Source organism: Paroedura picta, chromosome 5 (assembly GCF_049243985.1).
Source record: "Paroedura picta isolate Pp20150507F chromosome 5, Ppicta_v3.0, whole genome shotgun sequence".
NCBI classification, from domain to species: domain Eukaryota; kingdom Metazoa; phylum Chordata; class Lepidosauria; order Squamata; family Gekkonidae; genus Paroedura; species Paroedura picta.
Window position 1 is genome coordinate 55,535,888 of NC_135373.1, and position 24,599 is coordinate 55,560,486.

The following is a 24,599-nucleotide window of genomic DNA, read 5'->3' on the forward strand; positions in this document are numbered from 1 at the left end:
CAGGCAAAGCTACTAGTACCCTACCTTCTGCCAAACTGTTTAGCAACAGTGATCCATGCAACAATCACCTCTAGACTGAATTTCTGTAACTCGCTCTGTGCTTTTGGAGTACCTGGCAAATTATACTTATGTTGAAATTAAATATATTACAATACTATTTTTGCATTCTATGCGTTCTATAAAACTTTTTGTTGCTCCATATAGACCAATTTTTTAATCAAGAACCCCCCTGGTCAATGGTGTCCCGCTTTACCAATGTTAAAATCTGGTCACCTTATGCATGCTTTTTCTGAGGGTAGAGCCCTTTGTGGGTTTAGATATAGAAATAGGCATGGGGCACAGCTGTTTTTCAGTCCCAGGATGTTGGCCAGCTCATTCAGACAGACTTAGAGGCAGAATTTGCTTTTTAAAATTTATTTATTTATTTGAGGAATGCACAAAAACCAAGGCCTGATTCTGTCTGTTTGCTTTGTGTTTGTTTGGTTTGGATTTTGTGTTTTGGCAACCCTAACAGTGACATGGGAGAATGACTGTAATCATAATGTTAAATAGCTTTTTGAAATGTACTTATCACTTTTATTGACGTTCAGCATATATCCTGTACTGCATATCTCTGTTACTAGTGTTTGAAGTTTTATGCGTATCTCAAAGTATCATGGAATGAATCTGCTGAGTTACGTTTTTTTCCTTTTGAACATGCTTTTGTGTAAATTCTATAGTGACCTTCAGGAGCTTCCAGATTTCTCAACCGAAAGAGTGCTATAAAGGCTTGGAAATACATCTCAGTTTACTCAAATGCAGTTTGATAATTGATAAATTGGCCCCTTCCAACTCTATGATTCTATGATTCTATAATATTCTTTGCTTACATGATATATTCTATTCTATGTGATAGATAGAGACAGACAGAGAAATTGTATTACATTATTAATAGCCTGGGAAATAGCATTATCAATCTCTTTCCTAATTTATTTTGCTTTTAATTTCTCAGTAGATACCTAAACATTTTGTGCAGTAAATTAAATAGCAAGGGTAAACATAAACATATTAGATTACAAATCTCTTCCAATTTCTCAAAACTGACATAGTTTCCAATGGCAGAAATGGAATTCTCCCATTAGGGCTTTACATTTATTTGGCTTGTAGTCTTATGGGGGGAAAAACTTTCTAAATATATAATGTAGCTCAGCATGTACATAGAGATTGGAGATATCTAACATTCATTTTCTTTCTCAGGATGGAATCTGACTAGTTCAATACTTAATTTCCTTTCATTTCTGTGTTCTGCTATACAGGTACAAATGTCTCCTTAAACCTTGGTGCTTCTTCTTTGTGAAAGTATGCACTATGTTTTTCCCCCCTAAACTTGCCCATATTCTTGTACCACAAATTATTTTAATTCAGTGTGGCAGAAGGAAAGGGGAAGAGGTGTACAGAATTGTGAATTAATCAGATTTTGTTTCATCTAAATGGTATCTTCAGAAAACTGTGTTCTGAATGATGTTTCTGAAGGCATTTCCCTCAGCAGATGCTCCCGGTTTAGCCTGAAATAACCACCCATAGTGCTTCCAAGAGACAGAAGCGCCCAGGAACAGCATGAGGGGGGGGCGGGGCTTGAGGGTCTGATGCAGATTGGTCCCTTTTATTTAAAGGATGATCCCACTGATGGGGAAGAGGCAGCAGCATATGGAAAGAGGGTCAGTTTGAAAATGTTGTCTAGAACAATTACGAGTGGGGGAAGTAAATCTTTTAAAAAGATGCACAGTTTTAAGTGAAGGGGAAAAAACAGAAGCAGAAGACAAAATAGGAACTTTTATCTCTGTACTGTCCTCTGGTTCCATATGAAGAAATGGCTTTTCAGGAGAGAGAAGAGAGCTTGTGAAAAATATCATACTTATGGTCTAGAAAACAGGGGAGATTTAGCTTCTGGGGAATAGTTAAAGAAAGGGCCAGAACAGAGGCCTAATTTATACCAGTATGTAGAATATACCTGACACCCTGCCTGGCAGCATTTTAATTTTTTTTTGTGTCGGTGCATAATTTGAAATGGAGTACATGTATGTTCACGGATACATATGGCTGGGTCTCTAGCTGGCTGTTGCTAGGCTGCTCCTGATCCACAGTGGTCAGTTCTCCCAGCGGCTCCAGGAGAACGCTTGGCCAAGGCCAATCCGAGTCAGTAGCCACCATTGGAGCACCCTCTGGCGCCTGATCTGGTGGCGTAGCCAGGCATGACAGTCACACAGAAAACTGCAGCATTCCAACATTTTGCAGATGAAAAGAAAGACACTTCTGTGGGTAGAACCAGTCCAACTTAACACCATGACCCAAAGGGCAATGTTAGGGCCAACACAACCCAAATGCACCAAAAGCACATTAAGTACAACTTCCAAGCAAATAGTTCCAGATAACAAAAATAGTGAGCCTAGTTCAATATCTATTGTACAAAATGAATGCATTCTATTGCATTGAGAAGGTGCTGATTTCATTTTACTACCAAAGCACATTGAGGAAAACCAATAAACAAGTTACATAGCATTGACCAGTGCATCACTGCTATTTAATTCTTAAATCAGAGTAATATAATTATAAAAAGTATATCTGAGCATATGTAGAATCCTTCTCCCCTTCCTGCTCAAAATTAGGAGTGATGATACAAATCCCATTCAGATAAAATCCCCAGTAATTCCAAAAGCACTGGCCCCATCTTCATGGCCAACAAACTTCAAAAAGAGAATCCATACAATGTGTTCCCTTCCACACAACAATCTAATCTAAGGATCCCTGACCTTCATAGATGGAGGACATCTTTTGAATTCTGACACATGTCAATGGGCATAACCAAGGGTTGCCAGCTCCATCTTGGGAAGTTCCTCGAGATTTGGGAGTGGAGTATGGGGAAAGCGAGGTTTGGAGATGGGAGTAAGGCTGCCAGGTCTTGGTTGAGAAGTACATGGAGATTTGGGGGTAGAATATTGGTAGGGCAGGTTTGGATACCTCAGTGGGGTATAATACATACAGTGGGGTATAATACCATACCAAAGAAGTAATTTTCTCCAGATAACTGATCTCTGTTAGCTGCAATACCAGGAGATCTTCAGATCCTCCCTGGAGGTTGGCAATCCTAGCATAACCACAGAATAGCTACTCCAGGAGTTGGACCAAGCATTGATTATTAGGTAACGGGGTACTTGTGGACTGTAAACTAAATATGAACAAACAATGTGATGTGGTGGTAAACAATGTGATTGCAGTCTTGGACTGTATCAAGAGAGGCATCATATCAAAATCACAAGATGTCATAGTCCCACTATACATCACATTGGTCAGATTGCTCCTGGAGTACTGTGTGCAATTCTGGAGGCCTTACTTCAAAAAGCATGTGGACAAAATTGAGAGGGTTCAGAGGAGAGCAACAAGGATAATCTGGAGCCTGGGGACCAAGCCCTATGAGGAAAGGCTGAGGGTGAGGGACTTGGGAATGTTCAGCCTGGAGAAGAGGAGGTCAAGAGGATACATGATTACTGTCCTTGAGTATTTGAAAGGTTGTCGCTTAGAAGGCTTTATATTGTATAAATGATGTATGAGTGAATTAGAATGGGGATCAAGAAAATCAATTTCCTGTAAAAGGGCAACACTCTCCACATGGCTGTCATGGTGCTGATGAAATTCAGATCACATATGCCACTGTCAGTGAGCCAATATGCGATGAAGCCTTCTTTTAAAAATTGTTTTCAAAATTCAAATTCCTCAAATTCAACTAATGGTAAAAAAAAATCAGTGCCAATTTTTCTTGTGTCTGTTGACGCTTTGAAGGAAGCTTGGGCAAAAGAAGAAATGAAGCAGATTCTTGTCACCTACTTATCACTGATTTTTCTGTGATTGCATATTTTGCCTTTGGAGAGAAATTGCCTATGGAATGCTGTGGTATGAAGAAAGAAGATCTACACAATGGGGAGTTGACTTAACAAGAGGACAGTGCTGTTTGGCTTTTACTAAAAAGACTGTCTGCAAACTTTCCAGTTTGTTTGATGCACTGTGCACTTAAACAGTGATTGGGGGATCACTTGAGGATGCAATTAGAGAGCCCATATATGAAAACTGTGAGGTACTCTGTGCATATGATAATGTTATATTGTTATTGATTTTTTTGTGCCAAATAGAGCTGTTTTGGTGTTTGACCGTGTTTGTTTGTTTTATGTGTCTAGCACTCTCCAACACTGTTCCACTGCATTTTGATTCATTCTCAGTTCCTGGCATTGAGAAGAGCTTTTCTCTGCCCTTGCAAAGCTGTTGCCCATTAGGACTGAGTCAGGTGGACCAACATTCTGATTCAGTGTAAGGTCACATCACATGGTAATGTGTGATTATTGGACATGAATTTGAAATGCTGTATGTACGCCAGTTTTGTACTCAGCAAATTAATGCAAGCATAGGATTGTCTCATACAGGATTCATCCCATTTCTATTGAAAATATCTTTTCTGGGAAAGAAATTGCATTACATGTGATTTTGCAAGATTTATAGTATTTAGTGGGCAGCTATAACTACAGTGTTGGTCAGTAAGGCACAGATGATGGCTTGGAACCTGCAGTAAGTTTCTGCTGGTGGGAGGAGGAAATTTTTCCCAATTCCCTCCTCCAATAGCATTTTACCTCCCAAGCTATCCCTAAGAGTATCTGCCAGGTTCAGTATTTGGGGAATATTTGGGACTGCAAGGGGAAAAGGGAGGGGCAGAAATCCCATTGAACTGATGGAAATGCCTTCTATTATGAGGGATTTATCTCTGGAGCCAGGTCTTCATAAAGCAACAGTTGAAGTCACCAAGTTTTGACTCATCTATCCATTAAACTTAAGTGAATTGGAGCCACCGGATCTTACATACCACCTGTCACCCACTGCCTATTGCTTGGATAATCCTGCTTATCAAAGAATGTTGAATGTCTGGTTATCCCCTCAGAGTTGGCTTGCCCATTCTAGACTGGAAAATTCTTGGAGATTTGAAGATGGAGCCAGAGGAAGGTGGAATTTGAGGCAGGAACTCAGCAGGCCAGTGATCTCTTTTCTCCAAGGGAACTGACCTCTGTAGCCTGGAGACCTATTATAATTCTGGGAGAACTCCAGGCCCCACTGGAGGTCAGCACCCATGTCTTAGCAATTGGCAACCATACTTCATAGATATGGGTGCACAAGTACGCACTTAATTATGTATTTCATCCCCATTAGCAGCCATAAACCAGTTGTTTATTGAAGTGAGTTTTTTTAGTTCACCTCCAATATTATTTATGTTTACCCTTGTATTTCACTCTTTCCTAGCAGAATCAAAGCCCCTTCGTCATATCTTTGTTATCACTCTCATGATAGGGCATCTTTATGGTGATATCTTGTATCCTGGTTGTTGTTGTGTGTTTTTTAAATAAAACAACAGTGACAGTGACAGTAGTGTTGGCGAGAGGAGGCCCCACCTTCTGGACCAAAGACAGTGGTTGCTCCAGAACAGGGTGAGGCACCACACAAGAAGGCAGTAGCAGCCTGACAGGCCCAGCAGGAGAGGGAGTGAGCCACCTGCTGAAGAGTCTGCCTTCGACCAGGCAGTGGCTGAACATAGCAGAAGGGATAGGAGGTTTGCCAGCCCAACTGGGGATATGGGAATAGCAAGGGCCTCTGGCTAACACCATGCAAACCCAGATGGGGTGGGACAAGGCAAGGGAGAGGAGAAGAGAAGAGAGGAACAAGGTTTGAAGGAGGGAAGGGCAACCCTGAACTTGTTCCAGCATGGCTAGTGCCCCAGTGATAAAAAGGGAGATGTCAAGAGAGATGGGAGGAGAGGGAGGCAAGCCAGCTGGGAAAGGTTGAGAGGATACAGAGAAGAGCAGAGGAACCTAAAGGAGGAGCTTGGGTATTGAGCAAGATAAGGTTACTAGGCCTAAGCAGGCCTAGTAGAATTGCCCTACTGCAAATTTACTGTAACCTACTGTAACCTTATCTTGCAAAGGAACAACTCATGTCCTGAAGTTTTGAAGGGGCATTGTGAGTGGATGCTGTGTTCATGTGGAAATGTGTGGAATTTGCTTAATGCAATAAAGTAGGGTTGTCAGCTCCAGGTTGGAAAATTCCTGGAGATTTTCGGGGTAGAGCTTGTGGAAAGTGGGGAAGGGAGAAGAGAGACTTCATTTAGGGTATAATGCCAGAGACCACCTTTCAGAACAGAATGAAGCTTAAGGAGCATCATTGCATCTGTTGAGTCTCCACTGCCCATGGCAGTCACTTGGGATGTCACATGAGCCACACTTCCACTTCCCAGCTTAGTGTAGTGGTTAGGAGTGCAGACTTCTAATCTGGCAAACCAGGTTTGATTCCCCACTTCCCCACATGGAGCCAGCTGGGTGACCTTGGGCTCGCCACAGCCCTGATAGAGCTATTCTGATCAGGCAGTCCTGTCAGAACTCTCTCAGCCTCACCTCCCTCACAGGGTTCTGTTGTGGGGAAGGAAGGGAAGGTGATTGTAAGTCGCTTTGAGACTCCTTCTGGTAGAAAAAAGCGGCATATAACAACCAACTCTTCTTGTTTTTCCTTTCTCCTGAGCCATTTCTGAGATGGATCTAGAGTCACACAGCTCAGAAGCCTGTTGGATAACATCATGGCTCCTTGCTAGGCTTCCTGGGTACTTCCAGCAGGTGCTTTGTACTCTGCCACACAGTCAAGCCCTTAAGCTGGGCGGTGATGAGCTTAGAGATGTCTCTGCTCCTGGGAGCCAGGACCTCAGTAAACCAGAGCTTTGTATGGAAAAATAGAATACAGCATCCTCAGATGTGTTAAGAATTGTGACCTTTTTTCATTAAAAAAGAAGCCTGTTTTTATGTGTGCCCAGTGTTTTCTTCACATGCCATAATACATTTCAGAGTTTTCCCAAATAGAAGAGCAGGTATAAAAGACAAGGGGGTTGCTATGCTCTTCAGAACCACTGATGTCCTGTCAGACAGTTCACTGGCTCCAGGTTTTTTATGATGATAAAGGACCTCATAAACCAAGTCCAAAATAGCAAACCGTATTTACTTACAAAGAACCCTTCCACAGCAAGTAAGACTGCTCTTATTTGTTATGGTCTCTCACCTCAAAAGGATCTGTTATTTTTGCTTGGAACATATTACTTTTCAAGTCAAGACAAAATGAGTTATAAATGGAATATCTCCACCTGCTCTCTGCATTCATCTTGTGGCTCTCTTCTTTGGCACATTCCTTGCAGTTTTAATCTGCACTGTTTCATACTTACCATGTCAGCAAATGATCAGTGTCTTTCGATTCTCATATTTTATTCTCGCCTCAAAAAAAAAAAGTTAAATGCTTTCATTTAAATAGATCTCACCACTGTATGCAGCACACAACAGAAAAAATGTAAATTGCTGCTTCTGCTAATCCACATCTGCCTGTGTGTAATTACCAGATGCATGCTGGTTAAGCATAAAATTTTTTGAAAAGCCAGCTTTTTAATTAAAGCATGTGCACTCGGTGAAAGTAGAATTAAACCAGGCTGCTCTTTAAAAAAAAAAACAACTGTATATGATGGCAGATCTTTACAGAACAGTTTCGTGTTCTTTCTCTTTCTTAATAGTTACCTTTAAAAAAATTTTAAAGTGCTCTTTTTATCTTACTATATAAGTTCACTGTGGTCTCTCTAGGCTTGGTTTATGCCCAAAGCATATGTGCAAAAGGAGATAAAAGAATGCAGCATGGAAGCAGAGGTTTGCCATCTTTTGCAGAATGGGGGTTCCAACTGGCTTGAGTTGCCAGTTGCCAGATGAGGCCTGGAGAATTTATGGAATTACAACTGATCCCCAGGCTTCTGTGAGAGTTCAGCTGGAGGAAATGGAATATTAAGAAGGTAAAAAATATGATAGGCTTAGCCAAATGGTGGCTTTCCTGATTTCTATGGACTACAATTCCCATAAGTACCTGCCAGCATGTGCTTGCAAAGGTTAATAGGAATTGTGGTCCATGAACATCTGGAGAGCCACAGTTTGGCCACCCCTGCTCTATGACATTATACCCCAATGAGTTCCCTGTCCTCCACAGTCTTCATCCACTCCATGTGCAAATACGGAAATCGGATGTGTCGCCTTGGACAGAACTTGTTACTTGAGAAGAATAAAGCCTACAAAAAGATTCTATCTAAAGGTAAAGGTATCCCCTGTGCAAGTGCCGAGACATGTCTGACCCTTGGGGTGACGCCCTCCAGTGTTTTTATGGCAGACTCAATACGGGGTGGTTTGCTGAAGTTCTAGCATGAGAGCCAGCAGCAGCCTCTAATCTGGAGAGCTGGGCTTGATTCCTCATGCTACCTGTGCAGCTAGCTGGGTGGCCTTGGGCTAGGGACAGTCCTGTTAGAGCTGTTCTTGCAGAGCATCTCTGTTAGAGCTCTCTCAGCCTCATCTCACTGAGTCTCTGGTTTGGGGAAAGGGAAGGACAGCAATTGTAAGCTGCTTGAGACCCCTTTGGGTAGTGAAAAGCAGGGTATAAATCCCAACTCTTCTTTTCCTAACAGGGCTTCAATATCAATAATCCCACAGTGACACATTTGTAAAACCTCATTAGCTTTATCGGAGTTCCACAAGCACAAATGAGGATATACATTCGAAATAACTGCACATTTATTGCCATAACTAAGCATGTGGGATATTGATTTCTTGTATCAGCTTTAAGAATGGCTCCGTCTTCTTTCATATTTTCCTCCCCTGTTGGAGGCCTGATGGCTTGAGAAAATCAATCTGGTAAAGTTCTCTAGCCCTCAAAAAAGACACATTTAGGCCATTGCCCTACTGAGTTTCTTCCACAGGCATTTTCCCACCTCTAAAAATACAAGGTTTGCTTTCTTTGCATCACTGTTGCTAGTGGAAAATGCAATGCCATGCAAGAACCCAACCTCCCTCCCTCCCTCCCTCCCTCCCTCCCTCCCTCCCTCCCTCCCTTCCTTCCTTCCTTCCTTCCTTCCTTGTCCACTTTTCTCACTTGGACTCAAAGCAGCATACACAGAGTGAATCAGTATAATACAGTGCTATAGGACTAGATTGTTTTTTAAAAAGAATCTAACTGAACAACAGAAGCAAAAACTAAGTATTAGCATGGAACATTAAATTATACTAAAGTAGCAAGCTATAAACTAAGGTGACCAGATGGTAACAATCGTAACGCGGGACATTGCGGGGGGGGAGGGCAGTGGCGCGGCAACAGGAGCTCCACACCTGCGTGTGTGTGCCCGCCGCCCATGCCTTCCCCCCCTGGCGATGTGGCATTGTGCCTGCCTGCCTGCCCCCCTTGCCTGGCACTATTGGTGGGGCAAAGGTTTATACAAGCTCCAAGCAGGAGAGGTGAAGAGGTGCCCCCTCAGGAGGGCACAGCTGGTCCTGTTCCCCCTTCTGGAAGCAATCGGAGGGGACATTCATTGCCCCCCTTCCCCAGCCACATCTACCCATTGACACACTGCCCACACTGGGACCCTGCCAGCGGCGTGCCTTTCCCCGACCCCTTGGTGCATTGCAGCTCCCCGCTCATGGCTCCAGAGGAAATTGGCTACAAGGCTCCTTCAATGCCACAGAGAAGTCGGCGCCCACCTCCTGCATGAGTCATGGCTTCTTCCTCTTCCCGGGCTCTCCAGGCAGGCAGGGACCGACGATTGTGCCTGCATCAGGCTCCAGTCTCTCCAGAGATGGAAGATAAAGGAGCCAATGGGAACCTCGAAGGTATTCTTCCACCAAGAATGGAAGTGCATGTTTCTCCTGCAGCAGGGGTTGTGGTGCCCGAACTTTCTCTTACAGCAGCTGAGGACGGTCTCTGTGGGCTGCCTCTGGTCCCGAGAAGCTTCGCCTGAACAGGCCGACCAGCTGTGATTGGCCAATGGCATCTGGGAGGGAGGAGAGGCCCTGATAGAGAAGCCCCCCCCCCCGAAAGTTCAGGTGTCGTGGCACCGTAGTGAGTGTCTTGGGTTGGTGGGAGAGATGGGGAGGAGGAGGACCCTAGGCAAAAATTGGGACTCTTTAAATACGCGGAGGGACACGGGGAAAATTGTTAATTATCAGGGCGGTCCCGCCAAAAGCGCTATATCTGGTCACCTTAGTATAAACAGTAGTACACTCTCTCTAAAAATTCTAAGTAACTTTATGAATCATTTAGCATGGCCTGAACTTTCTGTGTCAGCCAGGGATACTAGACATCTTTCTTCTTCATGACCTTATTGACTGTTAGAACAGGTGAATTCTGGAAATAAAAAATTTTAAATCTTGACTCAATTCATTAAAGGGAGCAAATGCATCTGGTAAGGTGGCTGTCATAGCTTCTCCACATATTTCCCCCAGTTAAGCTGCCACTGAAAAAAAGAGCCTCTCGGGGACAAGCTATATGATATACCCAAGAGGCGAAATGTCTCCTCCACCCCACGCTGTCTCTATTTCTGCTGATGAAAACTATGTTGAAGGTAAACCAGAAGTTTATTCTCCCCCCTCGCAATGTTTCCTCACAGTGGCAAGCAAATAAATAATTTTTGTGGTGAGTTTACCACAACTGCAAGTATGGTCATACACACATGACCCAATACAGATCAGGCATTCAGTTCCCAAAGTGGGTGCTACCACCCCCTGGTGGGTGCTGCAGCGATCCAGGGGGGCGGCGATGGGCCACAGGTGCATTTGGGGGTGATGAATAACTATTAACATAAAAAAATAATTTCCAGGGAGCTGATTAATATTTTTTCTGGAAAAGGGGCGGTAGGCCAGATAAGTTTGGGAACCACTGAGTTACACCATTGCTGACCATTACACCATTCCATCTCCCTGCAGAGACTTGAATCTTGGTTCTTCTACTCTGAGAGGCAGAGTCTCTAAAGGGCTCCAGTCCTGGTAGATCAGAACCTGCAAGGGTTGGGCCTGGTTGAGTTTGCTGCACAAGTCCTTAGAGACTTCCAGAATAATGGCCAAATCATTTTGGGAGGAAACTTATAATTATCATGGATGCAATTTTTAAAATCTTTATATAGTTTTTATTGGTGTTTTAAATGCAATTGGAAAATACTTTGAGTTCTTCTACTTAGATGTATGATGTATGAATATGTACATTGTGCAACTAGTTCAGGATAAGCACAATCCAGGCTGAGATACCAACTGAGCATCTGTGCAGGAACATTTGTCTTTGGCCAAGTTTTTAATGACTGCTGTTGCGCTGAGCCCCAGTTTCACAAACTAACTGGAGTTAAATTGAATCATGGTTGCACAATTAGGTCTGAATAGAGCCAAAGAATTTTGTGGCACCTGGACTAATGGCTTTCTTGTGACATAAACTTTTGTGAGTCAGAGTTTAGTTTGTCAGATGTGATTAAAACATTCCAATCTTCTCTGAAATGCCCAAGGAGTATGACATGCGTCTCCACTGGCTTTTGAATGTTTCTTGCTGAAAGGTAACTCCAGAACAAAATTGCTGAGTTGGAATTCATATGCAGACTTCTTGGACTTAGTGAGGACTTAGTGTGGTTAACGTATTACAAGAAGTAATTTGTTCTTCTTTTCAGATTTATGTTCACTGTTCAAATTCATTCTGCTTTGCTGATTCATCAACCATTGAAAATGGTGTGCACCAACTCTGATTTATCTTTTACTTTTTTGACTGGATGTTATTTTTATGTGTGTCCTGAAAACTAATGAAGCACACCTTTATCCTTTGAAACTGGGTCTGAGCTCTGTTTGTACTAGCTTCCCCTTCTTGTCCTTCTGCTGTCTGCGTAGGATCAGATGTGTGTATCTTTTCCATATGAATGTATCTGACAAAATGGGCTCTGCTTACAAAAGCACTGCCTCAAAAATAGATGTTAGACTTTCAAATGCCAGATTTTGGTTTCTTGGAGTTTAGCTTTGGTTCTCAGTCCATATTAACCTCACCCAACCCATTTATGCCCCATTGATTACAGTAGGAACTTTAATAGCCGGTTTCTTGTTAAGTGCATAATCATGATTGGGGTCTTGAGTGCAAAGCTGTGTGTGTGCACGCATGCAAGTGTAGAAGTGGTGGTACTAAACAGTACTGACTACTGGTACTTTTTAAAAGGGTTCTCCCAAGGGGGGAACTTGGTGGAAATTGGCAGAATGTTATATATTACTGACATTATTTTGGTGACCAAAAAAAAGCACAGCATAAATTTATGTTGGTGTCAGCTGAAGAAAGTTAAGTTCTCTAAGATGATTGTGGCCTGTGTCTGTCTCAGCTTGGTCTGGGCTGCTGGACTATGTCTCCAAAGTGGGCATTTCCAGTTGTCTATGTATATGATGGAAGTGTGAAGTGTCAAATGTCCAGGCTGCTACAGTTATTGTCAGAAAGGCAGGGGATATGATTTTTATATCTTGTGAACTCAATCTATAAGCATTTGGCCTATCCTGTTGCTGGCATGAGGTGAATACAACATAAAGCTGCTTTAGATTGAATCAGACCATTGGTCCCTCACAATCAGTATTATCTACTCAAACTGATAAAGTCTCTCCAGGATCTCAGACAGAGGTCTTTCATCTCGTTTACTTCCTGATCCTTTAACTGGAGATGTCAGGGTTTGAACCCAGAGTCTTCTATATGCTAAGAAGATGCTGGCTGAGCCACAGACCTCAACATTCTGACCAAAAAATGCAAACTTAAAATAACTTTCTTTGTGACTACACATAATATAACTTATATGGAAAAATTAATCTTGTTTCATGCTGTCTTTAGAGAATTAATATAGAATTTGGATTTGAATTTAAGTTTCCATAAGAAACAGGGTAAAGGAAGTACTTTTTTTGTGGTTAGGGAGAAGCAAAAACTGCCACCCTATTAGAGATTATCAGTGCCTTAATTTGGATATATTTCTTTTGAAAAAAATGAAGTGCCTTCTCATCTACAAAAACTAATTTTGGTAGCAGCCATGCTATCTCCATTGGCAGAATCTTTTAAAACTAATTGATTCAGCAGCCACTGGAGAATGGCAATCTCTTCTGGAGATCCCAAATTCATTCACTCTTGTAACACAAGCATAGTTGGAAGTTATCTCATGTCGTTATTTTTTTCTCTTTCTAGGTGATGTCATTGTCTATATTAATGAAGTTTGTGTCCTTGGGCATACTCACGCAGATGTAGTCAAACTCTTCCAGTCTGTTCCTATTGGTCAGAGTGTCAACCTGGTGCTATGTCGTGGATACCCTCTACCCTTTGATCCTGAAGATCCTGCCAACAGCATGGTGCCACCTCTTGCAGTCATGGAAAGGCCTCCTGTAGTAGTCAACGGAAGACATAACTATGAAACTTATTTGGAATACATTTCTAGAACTTCTCAGTCTGTTCCAGATGTAACAGATCGGCCACCACATTCCTTGCACTCCATTCCAACAGATAGTCAGCTTGATAGTACATTCCCACCACCCGTTCATGATGATAATGTATCCATGGCTTCTTCTGGGGCCACACAAGCTGAACTCATGACCTTAACCATTGTGAAAGGGGCCCAGGGCTTTGGCTTCACTATAGCAGACAGTCCCACAGGACAGAGGGTGAAGCAAATTCTAGACATTCAGGGATGTCCTGGTTTATGTGAAGGTGACCTCATTGTTGAGATCAACCAGCAGAATGTACAGAACCTGAGCCATGCAGAAGTAGTGGATATACTTAAGGAATGTCCAGTTGGAAGTGAGACTTCTTTGATTATCCATAGAGGAGGTAAGTCTAGAAAGTCTACACCATTATATTAATATGTCTGAAAGCATCTAAAATATGCTTGCTATATCACTATGTGCTGTGTGGAAGACTATTCTAAGTCTGCAAAAGACAAAAATATAAAAGTGATGAGGCATGTAGGCAAAATGTAATATTATACTGTAAACCCCCTTATCACTTATGTTTTGAGAAATTAACATCTATGAGTATTTTGTGGTTCTGTAGGAAAATCATAGGTGTCACTGTCTCAGACCCCATTTTGATTACACTTGTATTTACTGATGTTGCAAGATTGATGGTGTTCTAATTATAACTTTCCTATATGACCAAGGAAGTCTAACCACCTATTCAAGAACAAGTTAATACAGTTGCAGGTTGCTAGTGTAATACATTCGTACACTCATATATCCAGACATAGTGATTGGTTCTCAGAATGATCTCTGGTTAGGAAAACGCAAACTCTGAATTAGCCCATCCATATCAAGAAATTTAATTACAGACTTGACCACTGTCCTGTGACATAAATTTGATTACTTATATCTACTAGGCTTATATGAGCAATTACTTCAGGTTCGATTTGTCCTGGAAATAACTGCACAGTTCCCAGACAATAGAAAATAGAATAGAAATTTTTGTTGAAATGGTTAAGTGATAAGGTGTTTTTTTCCAGCACCTCTTAAGCAAACAGTTCTAGTGTAGAGACTGAAGGTATAAGCGTAGTTTTCATTTGTCAGGTAAGGACTGCCATCTGTCTGTTCTAACATTTCATTCTGCCTTGCCTATAAGGAGCTCAGTGTAATACTCCCAGATCTCCCTTCCCAGTTTGATTTCCTCACCACCCTGTGAAGTAGGTTAAGTAAGAGGGAGTGACAGGTCCAAGGCTGGGTCTCTCTGTCCTAGTCATACATTAGTCGATACAGTCCCTCCACGATTATGTGGAAAAAGCCTCATTTTGTATGAGTGAAGCAGGACTCTTCCCTTCTTTATACCAAGTGAGAATGCTGGGCACTCTCCAGTGCAGCTTAGCAATATACTTCCAACTATGGCCCTCATTATCTTGCAGTGTATGCGGCATCACTTTTGCCTCTGCTGAGAGCAGTCTACATCCTGGGCAGGAAGAGCACATACAAGAATCCGTCCTGCATCCTATAAAGGAATGGGCTTCCAGATGGTTGGCAAGATGAAATATGGGAGGGGTCCTGTTTAAGGAAGGGTGCCTGTTTGCCTCAGAATGTATCCATCACAGTGGCTCTTTTATAAGCAGCTTCTGCCCCATGAGGGAGAAAGGAGGCAAGGTTTCAGCCTAGAACTTAAAGAATGACTCAATTGGAAGAACAACCAACTCTGCAAAAGATGATAAAGGATTAAAATCAATAACTTGATTTGGGGATAGTATACACTAAATTTATAACAAAGAAAGCACAAAGTAGTCATTTCTGAATAATGAAGTCCATGAACATCAGAGTAGATTTTTTGCCCAAAACTGAATTCTGAAGTAATATTTTATGAATTCTGGGTGTTGTTCTAATTATTCATATGAACAGGGCTTCTGCTTTAATAGCTGAACATAATTGCCTTTGCAAATAGTTATTAGTTGGTATCAGTAGTGGATCACAATCTGGTCCTGTGTTCTGATTGTAAGGTAACTCAGTTAATTCACAAGTTGTGATGCAGCACAGGAAGGATTGGTTTGATTATACACGTATGGCTAACCAATGGAGGTTAAAATCAATTTAATGTGGGGAACTAACCCTGAATTAATTGTACCCAGCCATTTGCACATGTTCTGGGGTAGAATTTTTGAATTGATCCTATATTTCTAAGATATATGATGGTTTTTATAGACATTTGTAAATAGATACAGAGCTCAGTTTGGCTGGATAAATAAGTCTATAATAAAAATGTGCGTTTTTTAAGTATGTGAGAATAGAAATGAATAGTAGAATTCAGGTATAAGGAAGGAGGATTGAATTTGAAGGGTCATTTCGCACGGCTTCAAAATAGCACAATGGTTGCTAATTGGAAACGCTACTAATTTGCCATAACCCACGACGTCGTAGACAATCTGCAACAATCCTGAAACCGACCCGCAAAAAGCGCTTCGTTGTGGCGCTTTCAGGGGAATCCAGAAAAGTGGATTCACCCTCCGGATAGCGATACACTCCTGCAACCAATCTGCAACAGTAGCGCTAAAGACCTGTGCGTTACCATTGTTGCTGGTTCTTCAAAGTCCCTCCCCCTGGCTCTCTCCTCCAAACTTCCGGCGAAGCGATCGCCATTTTTTTTTTCTCCGAGCGAGCGGGGATAAACGCACCGGCGAGCCTCTTTCTGTTTAGAGGCTTCCCTGGCTTCAGTCCTTCACCTTTAGTCACTAAGCACAAACCACATAAAAGCCCGTTTGCTGAAATAAAGTCCCTTTATTTTTTACACATAAATTCAGCCGAAAATCGGGCCCGTGAGAAGGGGGGGGGGAATTTTTTTTTATCACTCGAGGCAGCGTGCAAACGATCATACAATCAAACGACAGCTCACATTAGGCAGCTGGATGGGTCTCTCCGTAGCAACGAATCTACCTAGATTCGTTGCTATGGGTCGGTTTTTTTTTTTTAAAAACCTTTCTTAAAGGGAAAGGGGCTGTTTGGGAGCATGCTAACGGCTGCCCATTGGCTGCTTGACGGCCAGGGGCGGGACGAGCTTGGCAATAGCGCTTCCTTTCTAGCGATTTCTGCCGAGACCGGAAGCCTGTGGGAAACGCTAAAAAACGCAGCTGATTCCACTACAAAGGCAGGTATGCATAACGACGAATTCCACTATTTTAAATGGCGATTTTTCATTCCGCAAACAATTTGCAACAAAGATCCCCGTGCGAAAAGGCCCGAAGTGTAATCAAAGAATGACCATGGAAATTAATAACTGTTTAATTCATTACTTAATTTAATTTTAATACATAGTATATTGAAGTAATTTTTTGTTTTCTAAATTGAAATTGTTTCTCCAACAACACATGTTTTGACTCTTTTCATATTTGAAGTCTCTGGCATTGATATTCATCAGCCACTACAAACTTTAGCTAAGCTTTCTATGTCACTAATATGGTAAACCCACCCCCTATCCCTCGTGAAGCTAATGACTGATATATAAAATATCAGTAAAATAATTGGTGCCACATAACATTAATGTTTAGAATTGCTGTGTTTTTTTTTCTTTTTTCATTTAATGTCGAACAGCCATAGCAAGTTGAGACTGCAAATGATCTTTTCTCATTTTCCTGTCTTTCATTGTCTCATTTCTCAAAAGTTTGAGTAATGGTCTCTGCCATTCTGAATAGTTCTCTTAGCTGTATTGACTGTTGTAATTAAGGAAAGAATGCATCGCACCAGGTTTGTCCATAACTCTTAGAGTGACAAGACTGCCTTGTCGCAGTTGTGGCATTTATGAGTGGTATAGCATAGAAAACACAATCACTGGGATGGTATACAAATCTTGTATTGTCTGACATGTTATCTGCTCCTTATCATAACTGGGTGTGGGGGAGTTGGGATTAGCTGTAAGTGAAGGGTATTACAGATAGACCAGAGATCACCTGATGAGTGGGTTTGCCAAATGGTTTCAAGAAAAATTCTGGACACCCTCGATTTTAAAAAGTTGACTACCCTGACACATGCGCCCGCCTGGTGTAGTGGTTAGGAGTGCAGACTTCTAATCTGGTGAGCTGGGTTTGATTCCCCACTCCCCCACATGCAACCAGTTGGGTAACCTTGGGCTTGCCACAGCACTGATAAAGCTGTTCTGACCAAGTAGTAATATCAGGGCTCCCTCAGCCTCCCTTACAGGGAGGGTGTCTGTTGTGGGGAGAAGAAAGGGAAGATGACTGTAGGACACTTTGACCGTTTATGCACTGGAGGTTTCATGCCGGGCTGCAGGCTGGAGTTTTAGTCATGGCAGGTTGCCCCACCTCTTCCTGCACCAACATGGGGGAGAGTTTGGCCTGGTGCACCTCAACTGCCCCCAACTTGTGCTCCTGCATGCGAGCTGGGGCAGTGAAGTTCCCAGTGCATAAACGGTCTTTGAGACTCCTTCTGGTAGAGAAAAGTATCATATAAGAACCAACTCTTCTAAATAAATAAATAAACAAACACCATCCTTCATGTATGGAAAGCTATTACTGAAGCTTTTAATGGCATGGGGGTATGTAAGATTCCATTAAGCCTCCAATAAAGGGACTCTTTTCTCCAGACAGTTGTCAACCCTACCTAGGATCTACCCAGTCCTAGTCTGACACTGCTATACCAAACACACCCCTTCTCATATGAACAAATACAGAGAATTCTGGGTTCCAAATGGCACTGTAGCATACCAGCTGAGGGCACAATTTAAACAAAATGCTGGTTGTGCACAGTCTCATGTCTGAGCCCTTCTGTCCTATAAGCATCACTTTAAAAACACACTTAATACCTTCTGTTCCTTCCTCCTAACAGCTGACGAAATCTAATACAGCATGGTAGTTTAGAATCTAAGTTGTCAATCAAGAAGTTGCAGTGGGTTGGGGTAATAATACTAATGCATGTGAGGGTTTTGTAGGGATTCTCTCAATAATGCATGTGAGGGTTTTGTAGGGATTCTCTCAATAATGCATGTGATGTGCTTTGCATTTGCTGAAGCACTGTGTGAGTGCTAAGGTGTTTATCGTCATTATTATCTTCATTATCACTATTACAGAAGAACAATTAGTATTGTCTTTCTTAGGAAAAATAATTGGATCCTTTTTTTGTTTTATGAAACTGGCACAGTTCATTTTGCCTTTTTGCAAGCTCACCTTGGATACCCTCTTGCCCTGTGCTGGGTCATTAACTATCTGTAAAAGTTAATATGTAGATGACAGTGATTCTTGTACTGATCATTGAATACTATTATATAGCCTTTGCTGACAGGCTTCACTGTTGCAGCTGGCTACTGATCAACCAAAGGGCTTGCTTTGATTTGACAGCTTTTCTTACTTGGGCAAGCACCTGTTCCCATAAGAACCCTCTTCAATAAACAGCTTGGAGTGCATTTCCTATCTTTTCCTGTCTAAAATAATCCAGCTATTGAAATTAGCATTACAAAAACTTCATTCAAATTTCAGCTTGTCAAAGACCAGCCCTTCTCCAGGACATGGATTGCATGTTTTGCATGATACTCTTGCACAGCAGGATGAGGAGCAAGCAGCAGTTATCAGCCTCCTACCCTTTCAAGAGGACATGATTCTGCTTCGCACACTCTTGCTGGACTGGCATCACTGCAAGCTGGGAGGCAGGAAGTCTAGTTGTTGAGAGAGGAGGGCAAGGAAATCCCCCCGTCAAGGAACTGGTGCTGCTGCACTGCTGAAGTAGTGTTGAGGGATGCAGAGTGCAGCAGACAGCATGTGCTCAACCTAGTATGGCCTTTGCCCACCTTTCCCTATGTGCTGTCCCACTTGGTTCTCAGTAGTCATTGCTGAAGTGACATCACCGTACCAGCATGATGCCAACACCTCAGTCCCCATACCCTAATAGAGTCCAGGTGTTGCTGTTTGGAGCTTGGCCTAATGCTGTCATACACTGATACAGTTGCTAAAAATGCAATAAGACACACATGGACACCCAAAAGACAGTTGTCACAAACAAAATGGCACCTAAAAAATTGTGGGGTATATGGATCTGTGCAGAGTTCAGTATGTAAAATCAGCATGGTTGCTCCCAGTTTCCACATTAATCCACACCTGTTACACCTTCATGTTTCATCACTTTTCCCGTAGTGCAGTAAATTTGAGCTGACTTGCAAGCTTTAAGTATACTGAAGCTGTATTATTGCTGCTTCTGTACTCATTCTGAGCTCACCAATTTAGAAATGTGAATTGACTCTGGGAAGAATTTGCCTAGCCCAGGGGTAGTCAACCTGTGGTCCTCCAGCTGTTCATGGACTACAATTCCCATGAGCCTCTGCAATGAGCCCCTGTCATTGTAGTCCATGAACATCTGGAGGACCACAGGTTGACTACCCCTGGCCTAGCCCATATCCTACTGTCTTTGCTATTTTTCCCTTCACATTTTGCTCCCTACACATTGTTCTTTCTCTCTCTCTCTCTCTCTCTCTCTCTCTCTCTCTCTCTCTCTCTCTCTCTCTCTCTCTCTCTCTCTCTCGTTTCTGACATCCAGATCCATTAACATTTCTTTCCTAGGTAAAGTCATGCCTTGTTGCCATCCCTCAGTTTTATTGTCATCCCTCAGTTTATCCCTAAACCTCTAATTAACCTTTGTGGGGATTACATTTTAAGATGGCACCAATTAACATTCACTTTTCCCCTTTTCTTTACAAGACTTTGCACCTCTGGATTTGATCAGAATTTCAGTAAATTCAGCATGAAACACATTTTGCTTTCATACAGTGTTTTGTTTGTTTGCTTCTTTATGATTGTAATATTGATGCTGCATTTGTACCAATCACTCCAAAAAGTTTGGTTAGAAATGTGGAAATGTTCCCAGAGTAGACTTATTATGGAAATACTATCTTGTCAACATCCTTCAAGATATAGCAACTGATACACACATGTGGGAAGATGTACGCATATATTTCCTATATATGCAAACCCAAGCACCCTAAAATTTGCATTAATATCCTCCATATGTTTTGTCAGTGACTAGCAGTAGAGTGTGCAATTGCCTTCATATTTTCACATTAGAGATAGGAAACAATCATAATGAGGCTGCTCATTTGTTAAGACACAAATATGGATAGCAGTCAGTAGGCAATAAAGTTATGTTAATTTCATTCAAAAAAGGCAATCAGAAAATATCTCTTCTTCATATTTCTGGGAAGATGTACTTACTTATCATATTGCCGTTGTGTTAGCAAGGCAGTTTTCTTATATATTTCATGGAGAGCTTTAATTTTAGTGATTTTTTGTTTTGTTTTGCAATATATAGTTGGTATTATTGGTAGGGACTGCCTCCTAACATATGTTTAAGAAGTATGTGCTAAATGAGCAATGGTTGTGTTAATAAATTAAAGGGATTGTCATCAAGAGAAATGTGCCTAAGTTAAGTGGCAGCATTAATGAGAATTGCATTGTACACAGAAGAGAAAACACTGGTTTTCCAGTGTATAATTTATGCATATACAGGTGTTGGCACTATTATGACATAAAATATGGGAATTACATATTGAATCTTCCATATGCAACTTAGGCAATATTTTGGTGTTTTAACTCTGGTAGCTATTATAATATTGCCTAGAATAGCTGGAGCTGTTGAATATTTCTTTCCATGTGAAGAAGCAGAACTATTTAATTATGCAGAGAACAGTTGTTTATGCTGAAACTGTGGGCTGAATAGAAGGGCATGAGTGCTTGTGGAAAGCACTCTATGGTGCCTCAAGATTCCTTGTTAGGGGTCAATAATAGGAAATTACATCTTTTGATGGCATCTGCAAGCAAGGTGGAAAGTAACTGGTGGGAAGCTGATTGGGGAAGGAGGCAGGCACTTGCTGTTCAATTTTTTTGACTTGAAACAACTCACTCAAAAGCCAACTCATATCCCATGAATCTGTCCACTAGTAGAGGACTTCTCCTCTGGCAGCAGAAGCCTTCCCCTGATGCAGAACACTCTTCTGCAAGGGAAAGATCCTCCTACTAAAGGATTAGTGCCTCCACTAGCAGAAGGTCATTGTTTAATCCAGCCTATGGTCTTTCATGTCTGATGAATATAAACAAGAGGGTTCTTAATGGTGGAATGTTACCAAAGCCACCTGACTCTGATGACTAACACTTTGTATGTTATTAGGGTGTATGTAAGGTTCACCTAAGTGTATCGAGTGTATGTATAATGTTCTTACTGACCTCACTGTTCGACGTCACAAACTCTTGATTACGTATATTGTATAAATGACAAGATTTGTAACTCCAGTGCAATGCTTTGCTAAAATACAATAGAAATAAAAGAAGATAATATTCTGTGAAATCGATGCTATCATTATTGTGATAGAGGTATTAGAGGTAGCAATAAAACACCAGATTGAGTTCCTTTGTTTAAGACAAAAGATGTCAAAACATTCTCTTTCGTGCCTGTTATGTAAACCCAAGAAGCTGTGCCAGGGGTAGAGAATGCATCAGCTAAAATCACATTGCAACCAGTTGTTAGAATCTGCAGGAGTTGCACTGACATTGGATTATATGGTAGCCAAATGGCTAATATATGTGATCATAAGAAAGGCATGCCGAATAGTGCTTCTGCCATGCTTATATATCACTGCTTTATGCCCTCCAGTGGTAACATAATACAACATCTTCTGTTGGCATTGATGTACGACAAATTGTGGTGTCACAAAAGCACAGTAATTCTTGCACCCATAAAATTCCTGACTAGTACAACCAGCACTTAGATAATGCAAATGATATCTTTCCTTATTAAAGTTAATGTTCAGCACAGTTATTTTTGCAACATGCCACATACCCATTTTAATGATGGTTCCCTTTCAATAAGGGAGTGGTTTTGATGTATACTATTACTAAATGCCATTCATGAGAAATAATTTAACCATATCTGGAAAGAAACACCACTATCCCAGGCTCAATTTTCCATATCTCAGTTCAGATATGGAGTTATGTATGTTTGGTGATTTACTGTTCTTTTTGAAAGAACAGTAACTCACTATTAGAATAAGAGGTAGGGTGAATTACCAATACATAAAGGTGGATCTTGTTTGTTTGTTTGTTTGTTTACTTGATTTCTATATCGCCCTTCCATATGGCTCAGGCAGTTTACATACAACATGGGGGGACACATGGAACTAATTAATATATAATATAAACAAATACAACAACAACAATAATCTAAATAACACAATTTCAGTGCTCTTAAACAATATAACATGAACAGAACTTAGCTAAGGCCCTTAGAGAGGACAGACTGGTTCCGGCCTTGAAGAAGATGTCTCAGGGGGGACCTGTAATCAGTCTCAGGCTAATGCCTGGTAGAGGAGCTCCTTTTTGCAGGCCCTGCAGAATTTTGGGAGTTCGGACAGGGGCCTGATCTCTTCAGGGAGTTCGTCCCACCAGGTGGGGAGCAGGACAGAAAAAGCTCTGGCCCTCAAGGAAGACCAATGTGCTTCTTTGGGGCCATGGATCACTAACCAGTTGGCGGTGGCAGAGCATAATGCTCTTTTGGGGGTATAGGCAGAGAGACGGTCTCTTAGGTACACTGGGCCCAGACTGCATATGACCTTGTAGGTAAGAACCAAAACCTTAAGCCTGATCTGGAATTCAATTGGGAGCCAGTTGAGTTGTTGAAGTATAGCCTAGTAAGTTGGTGTGCAGTTTTTAAAAAATTCAGATAAGGTATTTTGTTACCTCCCCCTCCCCCATTTCTGGGTCCAGACCACCATCAGTTGGTACCTCAGGGGCCTTGGATTGGATAGGATTCAGCCACTGCCACAGCAGGCTCAAGGGAAGATGCCAGTAATTTGTACTGGGGAAGGCTGGGAGCCACCCAAGTCTCCATGGTGTGTCAGTACCCTCCTAATAGTGCTGCCCCAAACCATTGGTTGGGTAGCACAGTCAGGCACTGGTTCAGAAGTTTTCCTGTCTGTTGTCTAGCTAATCCTTGCAAGAGCTTGATCAGATAAGTCAGTGTAGAAATTTGTCTAAGGATCTAGTTTATTTGTCCTACCTGTGATGCAAAGTGAAGACTTTCTGGCTCATGGCTTTAGTTATATTCACACACATGCTCTACCAACTCATTATTTCATATTTCTCCCAGCCTACTTGCCAGGAGCTCAGGGTAACTAACATGGCTTTCTTTTCCTTCTTACATGTATGACTGGTCCATAGTTTATTTGTTTTATGAGGAAGAGAAAACTCCTTCTGAGATGACACATTGCTTTTAGCTTATCCAACCATGAACATATAGACAAGGAGGACATTTATGTTTATATAACTGTGTTACTGTGTGAATTTAACTTCCATAGTATGAAATTGTTTTCCTGTTTGTTCAAAAATGAAATAATTCCCTTCTCCATGTTGGAGCAGGTAGAGGAATTTTAGATTAAAAAAAATTATATGCATGAATTTGCAATGTGGGGAGAAATCAACAATTCCATGTGGAAGTCTTGAAGTAGACTCCTTTGTCATTTTCTTGGAGGGTAGAAATAATTTACACTTCAGCATTCCTACCGGAACAATCTGCAAATGTCTAGGGAAAATAAATCAGTCCCATTTCTTGTTAAGAATAAAAGCAGTTTATGTTAAATAATTCATCTGGGATTAGTTATCCTCAGAGGGAAAAAAAACTTTATCAGATTTTTGTGTGCGTTTTAAATTGTACGGTCCAGAATCAAAAGACCTTTATTGGCATACAAAAAAAACAGAAAAATACATCATAAAGTGCTGATTGTTCTATAATTGCAAGACCTACAATGGCCAGCTGTAAAAACTTGGCAACCAATTCAATTTCTAGTGAGTTTTGGTATGCTAGTAAGATAATGATCTTCGGCTCATCATCAAATCCATGTCATTTAGGAAGAAGTGGTTTGATGAGCTGCCCACAAATAGTAATGTAGAGTGGACAATAGAAAAACACACGTACGATGGTTTCAACACTGAGTTATAGGGACATATTCTTTCAGAGTATTGTAAAGTTATAAAGCCCTCATTTTTTCTGATGTACTTGTAATATTCTTCTTGTTCAATCACAGAATCATAGAGTTGGAAGGGTGCTCCTGGGTCATCTAGTCCAACCCCGTGCACTATGCAGGACACTCACAACCCTATCGCTTATCCACTGTAATCTGCCACCCCCTTGAATCTTCACAGAATCAGCCTCTGTCAGATGGCTATCCTGCCTCTGTTTAAAAATTTCCAAAGATGGAGA

At 41.6% G+C, this 24,599-nt stretch overlaps 1 protein-coding gene across 13 annotated transcripts in view; it reads left to right on the forward strand.

Moving 5' to 3' along the window:
• The window catches only part of MAGI2 (membrane associated guanylate kinase, WW and PDZ domain containing 2), a 652,499-nt gene that overhangs the window by 525,876 nt on the left and 102,024 nt on the right, over nucleotides 1-24,599 (forward strand). For 12 of the 13 annotated variants that reach the window (XM_077338042.1, XM_077338044.1, XM_077338045.1 and 9 more), the window contains one exon: nucleotides 13,084-13,719. The exons of the other annotated variant lie outside the window; for it this stretch is intronic. In XM_077338042.1, the coding sequence (XP_077194157.1) occupies nucleotides 13,084-13,719 (636 nt within the window). The remainder of the gene's footprint in view (nucleotides 1-13,083; nucleotides 13,720-24,599) is intronic. 13 annotated transcript variants of the gene reach the window in all.